The sequence below is a fragment of the Oncorhynchus tshawytscha genome, linkage group LG18 (genome assembly GCF_018296145.1).
Source record: "Oncorhynchus tshawytscha isolate Ot180627B linkage group LG18, Otsh_v2.0, whole genome shotgun sequence".
NCBI classification, from domain to species: Eukaryota; Metazoa; Chordata; class Actinopteri; order Salmoniformes; family Salmonidae; genus Oncorhynchus; species Oncorhynchus tshawytscha.
The window spans coordinates 21,931,462-21,947,334 of NC_056446.1; the positions used below are offsets into that span (position 1 = coordinate 21,931,462).

Here is a 15,873-nt window from a genome sequence, read left to right on the forward strand (position 1 = left end):
CAATTGAAATATCAAAGGTCAGAATGAATATCATGGCCATTCTAGTAGTCATGTAATTCTGGCTCTCCAAGTGTTAAGCTATATGATATTACCTCTAGGCGGTAACTATGTAATAACTCTTAACTTAATCATTACCAGTATGCTTTCAGTGTTGTTTATGAAATAGAGGAGAGCGAAATTGGTGAGAGTGTGCTTGTCCTAGGGTTATTTTGCATTCAACATTCCCACATCTTACTGGGAATGCTGCAAGATAGTTGCTTGGCTTTGGAACATTCTCAGCATATTGAAGGAACTTCGTATATCAACACTTTAACATATAATTTCCTAAAAGTTCAAACATGGTTGCATTTAATACAAATGCTGGTAAGAAACATTCTCCAACTGGTTTGACATTGGGAATGTTCTCAAATAGTTCAGAGAACGTTACAGTAAGAAACAATTCCCTGCTGTGGGTCTTTCAGTACTTCAGCATAACGTTTCCTCATGGTTTTATTTCAAGTCATGTTCTCAAATTGCTCCAAGAATATTAAGAAAACTTTACATAAAAACACAAGAAAACTGTAATAACATTCAGAGAATGTTCTAATGATGTTATTTAAAAACATATACATATACCTCTATCCTCTATCTTCAAATCAAATTGTATTTGTCACATTTGTCACACAATACCGTGAAATGCGTACTTACAAGCCCTTAACCAACAGCGCAGTTCAAGAAATAGAGTTAAGAAAATAATTGCAAAATAAAGTAAACATAAAAAGTAACACAGTAGAATTAGTTAATCATGTTCAAGTGTTTTGGCCGTTCCCATTAATTCTACACACCTGATCTTAATGAGTACTTATTTCCTTTTAAATGGGGTCTGTTTGACTAGACTCAAATGAACAGCTTTGTATGAGTAAAAAAACATGGACTTGTAGCTCCATCCTGGTGGCACAGCGGACAAATTCTATGGACAGAGAACAGAAGACAGGTTAGAATCTCACTGATGCTGTTTCACAATAAATAATACTTGTGTTTGTATGATTAATGCTTAAGGAAATTCCTTTCCAAGTGTCCTATCAGTGTTTGTTGTTCAAAGAGTTGACCCAAAATAGGCTAGGAGTGTTATTAAAAGTCTTATCGAAACATTCACTGAAACGTTTAAGGAAGTCGTTCAAAAACCTCCAAATAACCAATCATTTCTGTTCCCAGACCAACAAAATGTTCGCTTCTACCGGTCAGGAAATGTATGGCTTTGTTCCCACAACCAATGTGAAACCAAAAACATATGTTCCCACAACTTCCAAGAAACCAAATGTGCTAGCTGGGGTATGTGTGTGTGTTTTTAGGGTTTCTGTTAGCCGGCTTTTGACGGATTCAAAAAAATTGTCCGGAAGAAGGAAAAAAATCCCATTGCAAAATAATAATTTTTAGGCTATTCATGGTTGTAAATACCAGTTGATGTAAATACATTTGACATTTGACCGGTCATGCGTATCAGTCTATTGTTCAATTTGCCTAATTTAGTGGAATTAAATTGGTGCCTGTGTATATTGGTTATGTATGTTATTTATATTTATTTATGCACAGCATACAGATACAGAGCCTTTGAGCAGAGAATCTGTCAGACAGCTCTTTTATTTAACCAGGCAAGTCACTTAAGAACAAATTCTTATTTACAATGACAGCCTAAGAACAGTGGATTAACTGCCTTGTTCAGGGGCAGAACGACAGATTTTAACTTGTCCGCTCAGGGATTCAATCCACCGACCTTTCGGTTACTGGCCCAACGCTCTAACCACTAGGCTACCTGCCACCCCAAGTAGCAAAGTGGTTGGGCTTTATAAGCCCAATCATTGTACAACAATTCTAAATGCAATCGGGTGTTAAAAATTGTTTTTGGACCACGATTAAAAATACATCATATTTTTATTTCTCAACTGGTAATTGAAGTGTGCTTCCCATTCGCCATTCAAATGCATAGGCAATGGAAGGCAGGCTTCAGCAACACATCACACACCACTGTGCAATGTGCTGGAGGCAGTATGTATTTTAAAAACATATAGCGACTTCATTGTTTGAAACCTGAACGCTTTACTAGATTTTACGAGGCATGTTTTACCTTGCTTCAAAGTAGCCCAAGCAAAATCTGACCATATCTGTGGAGGCAATTATTTTATAAAGACTTCCATATGCCATTGAAACCATTAGCCTATTTCTCTATCAGCTTTCTTTCATTGTCTGGTAGCCAAATGCACATTTCCGCGTACCCTACTGCCTTGTTGGTGCGCTAATAAGGTTTAGAATGAATAGTTTATCAATATTTTAAGCTAAATGTGCTGATCTGTTGCAACGTACTTTGTATGAATCTGGGATCTATCGTCCCACAAATGTCCTAGAGTCTGTTTGTGCTATTTCTTTCTCGACAAGCTGACCAATAGAACATGTCAACTTTTCTACTATGTTAGAGGGTAGATTGACATAGGCTCATAGGCGGCACGTCCATTGTTGGGTCAGTGCCCCTGAAAAGTTTGTTTTTGGACATTAATTTCCTCCTCCAGTTTAGATGGGCATCATATTCTATTTGTGTCTCCCCTTCTCGTAGGCTTATTATACATACGTCATTTTTATTGTCAGTGTCAGAAGAGTAGGCTACCCTGTAATTTGTCGTATTAAAAAGATTATTCTAATGTCTGCAGTCATATAAAGTGTAGTAGAATTGCATGAAATGTGTTTATAAGGAGGCATGAGGCATGAGGACTGAACATGTGGCCAGAGCAATAAATTGCAATGTCCCTGAGATGCTTAAGACAGCGCTACAGGGAGACAGGATGGACAGCTGATCGTCCTCGCAGTGGCAGACCACGTATAACAACACCCTCACAGGATCGGTACATCCGAACATCACACCTGCGGGACAGGTATAGAATGGCAACAACAACTGCCCGAGTTACACCAGGAACGCACAATCCCTCCATCAGTGCTCAGACTGTCCGCAATAGGCTGAGAGGGGCTGGACTGAGGACTTGTAGGCCTGTTGTAAGGCAGGTCCTCACCAGACATCACTGGCAACAACGTCGCCTATGGGCACAAACCCACCATCGCTGGACCAGACTGGCAAAAAGTGATCTTCTCTGACAAGACGCGGTTTTGTCTCACCGGGGGTGATGATCGGATTCGCGTTTATCGCCGAAGGAATGAGCGTTACACCGAGGCCTGTACTCTGGAGCGGGATCGATTTGGAGGTGGAGGATCTGTCATGGTTTGGGGCGGTGTGTCACAGCATCATCGGACTGAGCTTGTTGTCATTGCAGGAAATCTCAATGCTGTGCATTACAGGGTAGACATCCTCCTCCCTCATGTGGTAACCTTCCCGCAGGCTCATCTTGACATGACCCTCCAGCATGACCATGCCACCAGCCCTACTGCTCATTCTGTGCGTGATTTCCTACAGGACAGAAATGTCAGTGTTCTGCAATGGCCAGCGAAGAGGCCGGAACTCAATCCCTTTGAGCACATCTGGGACCTGTTGGATCGGAGGGTGAGGGCTAGGGCCATTCCCCCCAGAAATGTTCGGGAACTTGTCGGTACCTTGGTGGATGAGTGGGGTAATATCTCACAGCAAGAACTGGCAAATCTGGTGCCTTCCATGAGGAGGAGATGCACTGCAGTACTTAATGTAGCTGGTGGCCACACCAGATACCGTCTGTTACTTTTGATTTCGACCCCCTTTGTTCAGGGACATATTATTCCATTTCTGTTAGTCACATGTCTGTGGAACTTGTTCAGTTTATATCTCAGTGGTTGAATCTTGTTATGTGCATACAAATATTTACATAGGTTAAGTTTGCTGAAAATAAACGCAGTTGACATGAGTTTATATCTTATGCCGATAGATGTTTGTCTATCAGGTGGTGAGGGTAGGCAACAACATCTCCTCCCCGCTGATCCTCAACACTGGGGCCCCACAAGGGTGCGTTCTGAGCCCCCTCCTGTACTCCCTGTTCACCCACGACTGCGTGGCCATGCACGCCTCCAACTCAATCATCAAGTTTGCGGACGACACAACAGTGGTAGGCTTGATTACCAACAACGACGAGACGGCCTACAGGGAGGAGGTGAGGGCCCTCGGAGTGTGGTGTCAGGAAAATAACCTCACACTCAACGTCAACAAAACTAAGGAGATGATTGTGGACTTCAGGAAACAGCAGAGGGAACACCCCCATCCACATCGATGGAACAGTAGTGGAGAGGGTAGCAAGTTTTAAGTTCCTCGGCATACACATCACAGACAAACTGAATTGGTCCACTCACACAGACAGCATCGTGAGGAAGGCGCAGCAGCGCCTCTTCAACCTCAGGAGGCTGAAGAAATTCGGCTTGTCACCAAAAGCACTCACAAACTTCTACAGATGCACAATCGAGAGCATCCTGGCGGGCTGTATCACCGCCTGGTATGGCAACTGCACCGCCCTCAACCGTAAGGCTCTCCAGAGGGTAGTGAGGTCTGCACAACGCATCACCGGGGGCAAACTACCTGCCCTCCAGGACACCTACACCACCCGATGCTACAGGAAGGCCATAAAGATCATCAAGGACATCAACCACCCGAGCCACTGCCTGTTCACCCCGCTGTCATCCAGAAGGCGAGGTCAGTACAGGTGCATCAAAGCTGGGACCGAGAGACTGAAAAACAGCTTCTATCTCAAGGCCATCAGACTGTTAAACAGCCACCACTAACATTGAGTGGCTACTGCCAACACACTGTCAATGACACTGACTCTACTCCAGCCACTTTAATCATGGGAATTGATGGGAAATTATGTAAATATATCACTAGCCACTTTAAACAATGCTACCTTATATAATGTTACTTACCCTACATTGTTCATCTCATATGCATACGTTGATACTGTACTCTATATCATCGACTGCATCCTTATGTAATACATGTATCACTAGCCACTTTAACTATGCCACTTGGTTTACATACTTATCTCATATGTATATACTGTACTCGATATCATCTACTGTATCTTGCCTATGCTGCTCTGTACCATCACTCATTCATATATCCTTATGTACATATTCTTTATCCCCTTACACTGTGTATAAGACAGTAGTTTTTTTTTGGAATTGTTAGTTAGATTACTTGCTCGTTATTACTGCATTGTCGGAACTAGAAGCACAAGCATTTCGCTACACTCGCATTAACATCTGCTAACCATGTGTATGTGACAAATAAAATTTGATTTGATTTGATTTGATTTATCATTTCATATTATGCTCTATCGTTTATTTCGTTGTGTCGCAAATCACTCTTTACGGCAATTTTTTTCGCCAATTGGACGACGCTTTGCCGTGTGGAAGGAAATTTACAACACAAACAAACATGGAGGAGAGTGAACTTGACACAGTGCACAGAGACACTGAGCTCGTACCTAAAAGAGGGGCTACTTCAGTCGCATGGACGTGGTTAGGGTATGAAACGTCTGACACGGACCAGAAAACCGTCCTCTGCCGCAGGCCGGTCCTGACAACAGGCTCAAAGACCACTAACCTCTTACCACCTACGCAAAAATCATGTGAAACAGTACAGAGAGAGTCTACGGATGAGACCCAAAAAAGTACAGTCGAGTGCTCAAAACAAACCTCAGACGTTGCAAGAGGCTTTTGCCCGCAACACACCATATGGCAAAGAATCACAAAGATGGAAGGAGATAACAGCTGCCGTTACAACTTACATCTGCAAAGACATGGCCCCAATTTATACGGTCGAGAAACTGGGGTTTCATGAGTTGGTGATAACACTCGACCCGAGGTACCAAATGCAAATTGATATGTGACACGTATTAATGCCAAAATAACATGCAAAACAGGCAAGCCCCCCAAAATATATATATATATATATATTTTCGGCCTATATTGATTTTGTTTTTCACCTATAGTTGAAGTGATTTCTATTTACCTTTTTAGATTTTATACATTCATATTTTATATTTTGTTACATGCTTAATTGAACATTTGCGCCAAGGTTCTAAATAAAAGGAGAAATAATCAAATATGAGTAAGTACCTTTTTATTTGTTGAGTATATTTCAAAATGTAATAAGAAATAGGCCTTTACATGTGGTAATTTTATATAAACTATTTATTCATTGAATTTACAGAAAATGACCTTTATCAGGATATGAGATTTTACATAAGTCAGCAAATGCGATGATGCTCTATAAAAAGGTGGATGGTGAATATTAGCTTCCCAAAACTTTAAACTCATGTGCCGCTTATGCATGGGCTAGTCATTTTGCTGTTTGTTACTCGTCTTGTTGGCTGAGGTAAAGTAAATGTGGAAAGTTGTTCTAACATCTTCAAAGTGCGCTGTAAGAAGGACACCAATTATTGCGTACTCGACGTGCATGTTCTGTGAAGAATAATTACCATCATCTGAAGTGATTTCTGTCATTCTGAGCACCGCGAGGGAACGTCCTAATCAGGTTACGCACCCTATGCAAAGGCCTGTGGGTCCGGTAAATTTCTCAAATGAAAATTCTGCTGGTCAAATGTCCAGCACCACATTTTCATAACGGAGACCTTGGTGTGTCTGTCTGTCTGTGTGTGTGTTGAACAACTTCAAAGCCCTTTTTCTCTCCTGATGGTAGGCTCTTCTACAGAACATGAAAGCCCAGACCTGATCATTAATCCAGGCATACTGTTCAAACGGTTCCCATTCTAGTACTCTCTGAACCCTACTTAACCACACACTGAGTGTGTAAGTGTGTGTAAGTGTGTGTGCACGTGTGTGTCTACTCTGTCTAAAATATTCACATGTTAGGGAGTCTACATGTACTTCTAAGCTGTAGGAATTGTTTGTTAGTGTATGAGAGTTATATTTGGAGTAGAGATCGCGTGTGTCTATAATGTAATGCTACACTGTATAATGTCTGGTGTGCTGTCCTCTTTGGCTGAGCCAGATAAAAAGGAAAGGACTCCCACTCAGGAGATATGAGAAGAGAAGCTCCATTAGTTCCTCCAAAGCCAGCTGCTGCCTCGCATGAATTCCTCTTTCTACTGTTTGAACTTGATCCATCCATGTCTTCACATCTTCCCCCAGACACAAACAACTCTCAAATGGAGGTTTAAAGAAGCCAGCTGCGTGGCTTGAAGCACCAGTACTTCTACTAGTTGGTTGTGCCATTTCAGTGATTTTATTTGACAATCTACTGTTCTGTCCTTTAAATTCATTCACTTGTGTTAAATTATTTAGGCAGCTTACCCTCACCTAAAAGATTTTGGGTTCTTTTGGTTCAGGGCTTTTGAGTTACATCAAAAGACATCTAGGGGAATCTATAACTGCTCAATCACTCACATGTACTGCACTGTCCTGTATTGTTATTTTAGCTGGTATATTTTTTCTGATATTAAATCTTTCTTCTTTCCCATCTCTCCCTGCAGCTCCCAGTGATCTTCCTCCAGTCCACCTCTCCTCTTTCTCCTCTTCCGGACGTCTCAGGGAATGGGCCAGCGCCTTCCCAGAGAGCACTGCTTCACCCTGGGGTGTGGCTGCCACGCGAGGGTGGGAAGAGCAGCATCAACGTCCTAAAGCCCCACCCCCTCATTCTCTCGTGACCTTTCACCTCTCACCGTACTGTGACCTCTGAGCCATGCCGTTTAGGCTGATGCTGCGTCGGACACGGCGCTACAACGTGCTAAGCAAGAACTACTTTGTGACGCGGATTCGTCTGCTGGACAACAATGTGATCGAGTGTACTCTGTCTGTGGAGAGTACGGGGCAGGAATGTCTGGAGGCCGTGGCCCAGAGACTGGAACTACGAGAGGTGGGGGGAAAAACACACACTAGCTCTGCAACTACATTCATCTCTCTATCCCTAGCACACCTCTCCCACAGCTTACAGTACATTATGTTGATTCCACATAAACAGAAAGATATGCGTACACAAGCACACACACAATACTGTCCACAATCCGCAACGCTGAAGATCAGAAAGTGTTCGCACACCTTGACTTGTTCAACATTTTGTTGTGTTACAGCATGAATTCAAAATGAATTCAATATATTTAAATATTTTTTCTCACCCATCTACACATAATACCCCATAATGACATAATACCCCATTATTGGATACGAAATGCAGAAATGTCTCATTGACATAAGTATTCACACCCCTGAGTCAATACATGTTAGAATCACCTTTGGTAGTGATTACAGCTGTGAGTCTTTCTGTGTAAGTCTCTAAGAGCTTTCCACACCTGGATTGTACAACATTTGTCCATTATTCTTTCAAAAAAATATTCAAGGTGTGTTAAGTTGATTGTTGATCATTGCCATACAGCCACTCAGGGACATTCAATGTCATCTTGGTAAGCAACTCCACTGTAGATTTCAGCTAGTGTTTTAGGTTATTGTCCTGCTGAAAGGTACATTCGTCTCCCAGTGTCTGTTGGAAAGCAGACAACCAAGTTTCCTGTGCTTAAAGCTGTATTCTGTTTATTTGTATCCCCCTAAAAACTCCCTATTCCTTGGCCACATTATATTCCGTTTTACTTTAGTGCCTTATTGCAAACATGATGCATGTTTGGGAATATTTTTATTCTGTACAGGATTCTTTCTTTCCACTCTATCATTTAGGTTAGTATTGTGGAGTAACTACAATGTTGTCGATCTATCCTCAGTTTTCTCCTATCACATTAAACTCTGTAACTGTTTTAAAGTCACCATGGTGAAATCCCTGAGCGGTTTCCTTCCTCTCTGGCAACTGAGTAAGGAAGGACTCCTGTATCTGTGTAGTGCAAGGTGTATTGATACACCATCCAAAGTGTAATTAATAACTTCACCAGGCTCAAAGGGATATTCAATATCTGCTTTTTTTAAACCCATCTACCAATAGGTGTCCTTCTTTGCGAGGCATTGGAAAACCTACCTGGTCTTTGAGGTTGAATCTGTGTTTGAAATTCACTGCTCGACATATAATTGTGTGGGGTACAGAGATGGGGTAGTCATTCAAAAATCATGTTAACCACTATTATTGCACACAGAGGCCATGCAAATAATTAAGCATATTTTTACTCCTGAACTTATTTAGGCTTGCCATAATAAAGGTGTTGAATACTTATTGACTCAAGACATTTCAGCTTTTCATATTTTATTAATTTGTAAAAATGTATCAAACATAATTACACTTTGACATTATGGGGTATTGTGTGTAGGCTAGTGACACAAAATCTCAATTGAATCCATTTTAAATTCAGGCTGTAACACAACAAAATGTGGACAAAGTCAAGGGGTGGGAATAATTTCTGAAGGCACTGTAGGTGTTGTGTGTGTTTGACAGAGACAGAGGACTGTGTGTGTGTAACTCTGCCACGCGTCTCTCTGCAGGCCCTGTGTATTTTTCTCTGCCCTCCGCTCCGTCTCTCCATAGGGGCTCTTGTCTTTCTCTAACGAAGCATAGCATCCCTTTGTCCTCCACTGCAGAAGAAAGAGATACCCGTCCCAAGACCCACTACCCCCACCTCCCCCCTTCCATCCCCCTCTCTCTAACTCTCACCTCCTCCTCGTCATTCGATGATAAATATCTGTTGGTTTAGAGATTGAACTTGTGTTTTTATTGTCATTCCCTTCCTTTCTTGTTCTCTCCTTCCTCCCTCCTTTTCTCACTCTCTTTTTTTATTCCTTTTCTTTGACCCCGGCAACTTTTCTCTCTCTCTCCTCTCTCCTCCTTTCCTCCTTTTCACACTATCTAATTTCTTCTCACTCTCTCCCCCTCCTCATCCTGTTTGACTGTTCTGGCCTATATGGAGGTTTTCCTCATTACAGCCCAGTTCAGAGTTAACAATGCTTGTTAAAGCTTCTAACCCATTTTAGACAGACTTGGGCTTGGTCTGCAGTGTTAAGTATGTGTATGTTTGTTTGTTCACTGTTGTAAACACAGATGTATGTGTATGCCTGTGTGAACCTGTGTGTGTGTGTGTGTGTGTAAGTGTGAATGCCTGCGTTGTGCATGCATGTATGTGAGAGAGGCAATGTAGTGCGTACTCACACAATGTTGTGATATTTCCCAGGCATCGGATATGTCATAAATACAGGGTACAGTCACACCCCCGCTTCGGCCTCTGTCTAACCCCCTTTCCCCTCCATTTATCCCCCTACCTCTATCTAACCCCCTCTCTTCCCCACCTACCCAAACACTACACCTACACGGCAGGCTTGACTATGGTCAAAAAATAACTATCTTTCTCTCTTTCGCTCTCTTTCTCTCTCCTTTCATTGCTGATGTGTCTCGTCTTTCACCACAGCTCATCCTGACAGCGCCAGGAGTATGTGATTGATGGGTGTCTGAGACTGTGTGTATGTGTGTGTATGTACAGTTGAAGTCTGAAGTTTACATACACTTAGGTTGGAGTCATTAAAACTCGTTTTTCGACCACTCCACAAATTTCTTGTTAACAAACTATAGTTTTGGCAAGTCGGTTCGGACATCTACTTTGTGCATGACACAAGTAATTTTCCAACAATTATTTCACTTTTAATTCACTGTATCACAATTCCAGTGGGTCATAAGTTTACATACACTAAGTTGACTGTGCCTTTAAACAGCTTGGAAAAGTCCAGAAAATGATGTCATGGCTTTAGAAGCTTCTGATAGGCTAATTGGCATAATTTGAGTCAATTGGAGGTGTACCTGTGGGTGTATTTCAAGGCCTACCTTCAAACTCAGTGCCTCTTTGCTTGACATCATGGGAAAATCAAAAGAAATCAGCCAAGACCTCAGAAAAAAAATTGTAGACCTCCACAAGTCTGGTTCATCCTTGGGAGCAATTTCCAAATGCCTGAAGGTGCCATGTTCATCTGTACAAATAATAGTACGCAAGTATAAACACCATGGGACCAGGCAGCTGTCATACCGCTCAGGAAGGAGACGCGTTCTGTCTCCTAGAGATGAATGTACTTTGGGCGAAAAGTGCAATTCAATCCCAGAACAACAGCAAAGGACCCTGTGAAGATGGTGGCGGAAACAGGTACAAAAGTATCTATATCCACAGTAAAACGAGTCCAATATCAACATAACCTGAAAGGCCACTCAGCCACTGCTGAGGAAGAAGCCACTGCTCCAAACCTGCCGTAAAAAAACAGACTACGGTTTGCAACTGCACATGGGAACAAAGATTGTACTTTTTGGAGAAATATCCTCTGGTCTGATGAAACAAAAAGGGTACTGTTTGGCCATAATGACCATCGTTATGTTTGGAGGTAAAAAGGGGGAGGCTTGCAAGCCGAAGAAGAACATCCCAACCGTGACGCACGGGGGTGAAAGCATCATGTTGTGGGGGTGCTTTGCTGCAGGAGGGTGGAGCACTTCACAAAATAAGCAACATCTCAAGACATCAGTCAGGAAGTTAAAGCTTGGTCGCAAATGGGTCTTCCAAATGGACAATGACACAAGGCATACTTTCAAAGTTGTGGCAAAATGGCTTAATGACAACAAAGTCAAGGTATTGAAGTGGCCATCACAAAGCTCTGACCTCAATCCTATGGAAAATTTGTGGAAAGAACTGAAAAAGCGTGTGCGAGCAAGAAGGCCTACAAACCTGACTCAGTTACACCAGCTCTGTCAGGAGAAATGGGCCAAAATTCACCCAACTTATTGTGGGTAGCTTGTGGAAGGCTACGTTAAATGTTTGACCCAAGTTAAACAATTTAAAGGCAATGCTACCAAATACTAATTCAGTGCATGTAAACTTCTGACCCACTGGGAATGTGATGAAAGAAATAAGAGCTGAAATAAATCATTCTCTCTACTATTATTTTGACATTCTTAAAATAAAGTGGTAATCCTAACTGACCTAAGACAGGGAATTTTTACAACGATTAAATGTCAGGAATTGTGAAGAACTGAGTTTAAATGTATTTGGCTAAGGTGTACGTAAACTTCCGACTTCAACTGTATGTACACCACATTACCAAAAGTATGTGGACCTGCTCGTTGAACATCTCATTCCAAAATCATGAATATTAATATGGAGTTGGTCCCCCCTTTACTGCTATAAAAGCCTCCATTCTTCTGGGAAGGCTTTCCACTAGATGTTGGAACATTGCTGCAGGGACTTGCTTCCATTCAGCCACAAAATCATTATTGAGGTCGGGCACTTATGTTGGGCGATTAGGGCTGGCTTGCAGTCAGCTTTCCATTTCATCCCAGAGGTGTTTGATGGGTTTGAGGTCAGGGCTCTGTGCAGGCCATTCAAGTTCTACCACACCGAACTCGACAAACAATTTCTGTGTGGACCTCACTTTGTGCATGAGTGCATGCTGAAACAGGAAAGGGCCTTTACCAAACTGTTGCTACACAGTTGGAAGCACAGATTTCCTTCACTGGAGCTAAGGTGCCTAGCCTGAACCATGAAAAACAGCCCCAGACCGTTATGCCTCCTCCACTAAACTTTTCAGTTGGCACCATGCATTGGGGCAGTTAGCGTTCTCCTGGCATTCGCCAAACCCAGATTCGTCCATCGGACTGCCAGATGGTGAAGTGTGAATCATCACTCCAGAGAACACTCCAGAGAACACGTTTCCATTGCTCCAGAGTCCAATTGGCTGGAGCTTTACCGGCTCCAGCCATGGAAACTCATTTCTCGAAGCTCCCGACGAACAGTTATTTTGCTGAAGTTGCTTCCAGAGGCAGTTTGGAACTCTGAAGTGAGTGGTGCAACCGAGGACATACAATTTTTACGCGCTGCGCACACTCAGCGGTCCCGTTCTGTGAGCTTGTGTACCCTTCTACTTTGCGGATGAGCCATTGTCGCTCCTAACGGCTGAGCCAAATTTTACGAACTGACTTGTTGGAAAGGTGGCATCCTATGACGGTGCCACGTTGAAAGTCACTCAGCTCTTCAGTTAGTCCATTCTACTGCCAATGTTTGTCTATGGATATTGCATGGTTGTGTGCTCGATTTTATACTCATGTCAGCAACAGGTGTGGCTAAAATAGGCAAATCCACTAATTTGAAGGTGTAGTCACATACTTTTGCGTGGATCTGGAATGTAATTTATTTCAATTCAATAGGCTGTGTGGAAGTGGGTGGACTTGTGTGTTCCGTGTGAAGTGTGTGAGTGTGTGTGTATCACCTAAAGCGATACAGCAAAGTTGAGGATTCCAGGTGACACATACACACTCCACACATACAATTACTTTAAGGTCACACTCTGACGCACATAACAAATAATTACTTTGCACCTGGTCCTGGCCTTTAGAAACAGGTGTGCTAAACACACACACACACACACACACACACACATAGAGGTATTTTTATTTATTTCAACAGCAGTACTGTTGGATTTGGAACATTCTATTCTCAATCCAACTGAAGTCCAACTAGACACCCCTGGGGCCTCATTTATTAACCATGTGTATACACACATCTGTGCGTGAACCATGTGTGGGGTTATTTCAATACAAAGTGTGAAATGTATCAATATGAACGGAAATGTATGCACTGCCATGAGCATGCAGAGGCACAGTGCCAAGTGGTAGAAGCTGCTTGTCAAGCATTGGGAAATATATGTTGAAATTGGGAGAGTTTTGATGAAATTATTTTTCTATTTAATCGTATATCCACTTTGAATTCGTGAAACATCTTGAAAGGCTAGATATATTTTGTCCACGTCAGTGCATTTGTTACGATAATAATCCATATAAAGTACAGTAATTTGTTGAATTAGAGGCACGTGTGAAAGTGAAACTTTTGTTGAAATACTATAAAAGACTGAGATAATGGAAATGGAAAGAGAGATGGCTGATCTTGCTGTGTTGGCAGATTTGTCACACAATGCTTTTTGCACAGTGCGTTTTTTAAAGATCGGTAGGACTTTTTTTCCAGAAAGTACAGATTGGCTCATCAGATATTGTTTCACAAAACCAATCATATAGGATCTTTGCGAGGATTTATTTCCTACTTTCGAAAGAGAGAACACACGACATTCCAGTGCACATCAATTTGGGAACCAATTGATGTTTGTTTTACCATCAATTGGTTCAGAAATGCGAACGGAGCCATAGACTGCACACACACAGCCATAAAAGCACCATACCAAAAAGAGTTCAAATATGTGAACAGAAAAGGCTTCCACTCTTGAGGTGCTGGTGATAGGTTATGTGATGCGCAAAAAACACTGCTCAATGTGGTGGCAAGGTGGAATGCACAACTCGTTCATTCTGCAGAACAGCAACGTTGGCCTAAATGATGGATGGCTTATTATTTCTTTTTTGGGGGGTTGACCTCAACTGAATCCTAATAAAACCTTGTGGTTGTATTCAGTTACACTAGCACCTCGTAATTTTTTTCTTACACTGACACCTCGTTTTTTTGGTTGCGCCGTTGTAGGCTATTTCATGGCGTTGTATTTTCCCACCGTCTTTAAAGGGATGGTTTTAACTCCCTGTTCACTCATGGTTAATTAGGGGCATTTTGAAATGCAAATAGCCAAGGTCGTTCACGAGCACTGAGGCTGAGAACATTTGGATATTTATTAACATTTACCTCCTACCGGTGTGCGCATGACGTGGATAGGATTGTTTGATAAACCACAAATTGTTATTTTTTACAAACATTTAAAATTCTGATTTTTAAGTAGTATTGTAGAATAGTTTCTACACAATATTGATAAATGACCTGACCTCTACTTATCATTGTCCAGAACAAATCACAACAACATCCCAAGACAACAGATGCAGTGCATTCGGAAAGTATTCAGACCCCTACACTTTTTCCACATTTTGTTACATTACAGCCTTATTCTAAAATGGATTAAAATAATGTTTTCCTCATCAATCTACACACAATTCCCCAACTGACAATGCGAAAACAAGTTTTTAAAAAAATAGTGCAAATTAATCAAATATAAAAAACAGATATCGAACTATACTGGCTTCGAATCGTACTACCCCGGCTCCGACTCTCGTCGGTGTGGCAGGGCCTGCAAACTATTACAAACTACAAAGGGAAGCACAGCCGAGAGCTGCCCAGTGATCCTAGCCTACCAGACAAGCTAAATAACTTCTATGCTCGCTTCAAGGCAAGTAACACTGAACCATGCATGAGAGCATCAGCTGTTTCAGACGACTGTGTGATCACGCTCTCCGCAGCCGATGTGAGTAAGACCTTTAAACAGGTCAACATTCACAAGGCCGCAGGGCCAGACGGATTACCAGGACGTGTACTCCGAGCATGCTCTGATCAACTGGTAAGTGTCTTCACAGACATTTTTCCACCTCTCCCTGTTTGTAATACCAAAATGTTTCAAGCAGACCACCATAGTCCCTGTGCCCAAGAACACTAAGGTAAAATGCCTAAATGACTACCGACCCGTAGCACTCACGTCTGTAGAAATGAAATACTTTGAAAGGCTGGTCATGGCTCACATCAACACCAGTATCCCATAAACCCTAGACCCACTCCAATTTGCATACCACACCAACAGATCCACAGATGATGCAATCTCTATTGCACTCCACACTGCTATTTCACACCTGGAAAAAGGAACACTTATGTGAGAATGCTATTCATTGACTACAGCTCAGCATTCAACAACATAGTACCCTCAAAGCTCATCACTAAGCTAAGGACCCTGGGACTAAACACTTCCCTAACTAAGGTAACTGAGCTAAACGACTACCGCCCCGTAGCACTCACATCCGTCATCATGAAGTGCTTTGAGAGACTAGTCAAGGACCATATCACCTCCACCCTACCTGACACCCTTGACCCACTCCAATTTGCTTACCGCCCAAATAGGTCCACAGACGATGCAATCTCAACCACACTGCACACTGCCCTAACCCATCTGGACAAGAGGAATACCTATGTGAGAATGCTG

At 42.3% G+C, this 15,873-nt stretch overlaps 1 protein-coding gene across 3 annotated transcripts in view; it reads left to right on the forward strand.

Moving 5' to 3' along the window:
* Positions 1 to 15,873, forward strand: part of LOC112217359 (tyrosine-protein phosphatase non-receptor type 14-like) — a 103,162-nt gene that overhangs the window by 21,058 nt on the left and 66,231 nt on the right. For 2 of the 3 annotated variants that reach the window (XM_042300831.1, XM_042300832.1), the window contains exon 2: positions 7,434 to 7,816. In XM_042300831.1, coding sequence (XP_042156765.1) covers positions 7,643 to 7,816 — 174 coding nt within the window. In that variant the 5' untranslated portion in view covers positions 7,434 to 7,642. Of the gene's footprint in view, positions 1 to 5,358; positions 5,804 to 7,433; positions 7,817 to 15,873 lie in introns of those variants that run through there. The other variant, XM_042300833.1, reaches the window with a different exon arrangement.